Source organism: Coregonus clupeaformis, unplaced genomic scaffold, assembly GCF_020615455.1.
Source record: "Coregonus clupeaformis isolate EN_2021a unplaced genomic scaffold, ASM2061545v1 scaf0518, whole genome shotgun sequence".
In the NCBI taxonomy this organism is placed as follows: Eukaryota; Metazoa; Chordata; class Actinopteri; order Salmoniformes; family Salmonidae; genus Coregonus; species Coregonus clupeaformis.
The window spans coordinates 265,001-267,950 of record NW_025533973.1 but is presented as its reverse complement, the minus strand read 5'-3'; the positions used below and the strand labels follow the sequence as shown (position 1 = coordinate 267,950).

Here is a 2,950-nt window from a genome sequence, read left to right as displayed (position 1 = left end):
TAGGGTTAGGGTTCCTTAGTTTAGCCTAGTGACTAGTAAGTCAGGGTATTAATAGGGTTAGGGTTCCTTAGTTTAAGACTTCCTATAACTGGCGCTTTATAAATAAACTTCATCTTCATCTTCATCTTCATCACCAGTGATAATGGTTGTATCCCAAATGCCACCCTGTTCCCTACATAGTGCACTACTTTAGACTAGAGCCCTATGGGCCTTATATATTAGAGAATATGGTGCCATTTGGACCTCAGCCCCTGTCTATGTGTCTCTTGGCAGCGTAGTATATAATCAGCCCCAGGGTGACCAGCACCGCTGACCCCACCAGAGAGAGGAACCCCACCACGGGCCTCTTGGCCAAGACCAGACACCCCATGCAGGGTAGGGGCTGACTGGGGCACTGCAGGGCCGACGCAGGGGTCCCCTGGAGGGGGAAGCCGTTGTGCTGGATAATGTTCTGGTACTGGGACAAAGAGGCCTTGATGATTTCCTCATCCTGGACGTGGCCGTACAGGCCGAAGCCTGGGTCTCTCTGGTCGTTCAGGGAGTAGGCGAAGTAACCCTTCAGATTCACCCCATCTAGGGTGTAGGCTGGGGGAACGGAGGGGAGGGAGAAGCAAAGGTTTATCACAATTGTAAGGGCTATCCGTTCCAGTTAACAAAATCTGAAGTTACCCTTTAGCTCATGGTAAAATACGCGTTTAAATACTTTCCTGGTTCAGCATGCATTACCAAAATGAATCCGAAGCTCTGCTTGTGCAAAAATATTTGAATCAACATTTTTATAACGATACTGAGATTGAAATAACATAAGCCCCTTGTTCTCTTATGGTTATGAAGTCCAGAAAACAAGGCAATCGGAGAGCAAAAGCGTAAACAAAGGGTGCGGTCAAAAACTGTTTGCTGCCGTAACTAGGGGTTACCATGCCCATGTTGCCAACCCCTTATATGACATATATCATTCCACGGCTGTCAGCCAATCAGCATTCAACCCCCTATATTTACATTTTAGTCATTTAGCAGACGCTCTAATCCAGAGCAATTTACAGTTAGTGAGTGCATACATTATTTTATTTTTCATACTGGCCCCCCGTGGGAATTGAACCCACAACCCTGGCGTTTGCAAACGCCATGCTCTACCAACTGAGCTACATCCCTGCCGGCCATTCCCTCCCCTACCCTGGACGACGCTGGGCCAATTATGCGCCGCCCCATGGGTCTCCCGGTCGCGGCCGGCTACGACAGAGCCTGGATTCGAACCAGGATCTCTAGTGGCACAGCTAGCACTGCGCCACTCGGGAGGCCTATATGACATAGGTAAAGGGTGCCTGAGAAAAAGGGGTAAGTGACTAAAGCTAAACTCCATATTGTTAAACACACAAGAATAATTCATTCAAGTTCATCATTCCTTTCTTTCATAATACGTTCATAATGACATTATCAATTAATCACATTATCAATAGCAATATTTCATAATTATATATTTTAAATGGGGCAAAACACTCATTATAAACTGGTTGGTTCGAGCCCTTAATGCTGATTGGCTGACAGCCGTGGTATGATATATGTCATATAAGGGGTTGGCAACATGGTCATGGTAACCCCTAGTTACGGCGGCAAACAGTTTTTGACCGCACCCGTTATTTACGCTTTTGCTCTCCGATTGCCTTGTTTTCTGGACTTCATAACCATAAGAGAACAAGGGGCTTATGTTATTTCAATCTCAGTATCGTTAGAAAAAACATTTATTTTTACTGATCTAATTACGTTGTTAACCCGTTTATAATAGCAATAAGGCACCTCGGGGGTTTGTGGTATATGGCCAATATACCACGGTTAAGGGCTGTATCCAGGTACTCCGCGTTGTGTCACGGTTCAGAACAGCCCTTAGCCGTGGTATATTGGCTATATTTACATTTAAATACTTGGATGGCTCACAACTTCCTCCAGCTAAATAAAGACAGCACTGAGGTACTTATTGTTGGAGCACAGAGAGAGAATCTGGCCGCATATTTTAATTCCAGGGCAATAAAGATAAAACAACAGGTAAAAAAACCTAGGTGTTATTTTAGATTCTGAACTCAATTTAGAATCACACATTAGGAATGTTACTAAAATATTGCCAAAGTGCGTCCGTTTCTCTCTCAGGCTGATACAGAGAGACTCATACATGCTTTTATTACAAGCAGGCTTGACTACTGTAATGCTCTCCTGTCTGGTCTACCCAAGAAAGCCATTGGTCAACTGCAAAACACCCAGAATGCTGCAGCACGGGTACTGACCAAGACCAGACGGAGAGCACACATTACACCGGTTTTAAGGTCTCTGCACCGGCTGCCTGTGAGTTTTAGAATTCATTTAAAGATTCTTCTATTGGTTTTTAAATCAATCCACGATTGTGCCACCCCAATACATGTCATTCATGCTTTTGAGGTATGTACCCAGTAGATCCCTTAGGTCCTCTGGCCTTTTAACTATCCCAAAGCCCAGGACCAAGAGGCATGGAGAGGCAGCCTTTAGTTACTATGCCCCCAGCCTCTGGAATAGCCTGCCAGAGAACCTGAGGGCGGGGGGGCAAAACTTTGGACATATTTATAAGAGACCTTAAAACACATAATTTTAGCTTTGCTTTTCCTGTCACGTCTACTCCTGCTCCTCCCCCTCCGGCGTTCGACGTCGCCGGTCTACTAACCACCGGCCGTGGTTACCCATCATTACGCAACACCTGCACCTCATCATCAGGCACACACCTGGACTCTGTCACCTTCCTGATTACTCCCCATATATATATATATAGCGCTCTGTTGATATTTCCCGTCAGGCGTTATTGACTCTGTTTCCGTGTCCCGACGCTATTCCTGTTTGTGTGTTGTTTATTGATCGTGTTCTATTAAACTCTCCAACTGCACCTGCTTCCTCAGGGTGCTTTTTTAGTCGTTCAGTTTGTCAATATTTT

The 2,950-nt window shown here is 45.3% G+C and overlaps 1 protein-coding gene across 1 annotated transcript in view; it reads right to left on the bottom strand.

The window, feature by feature from the left end:
• Positions 1–244: 244 nt before the first annotated feature.
• Positions 245–2,950, bottom strand: part of kl (klotho) — a 51,918-nt gene continuing 49,212 nt past the window's right edge. The window contains 1 exon segment of the mRNA XM_045215799.1: positions 245–585. Within this exon segment, the coding sequence (XP_045071734.1) occupies positions 245–585 (341 nt within the window).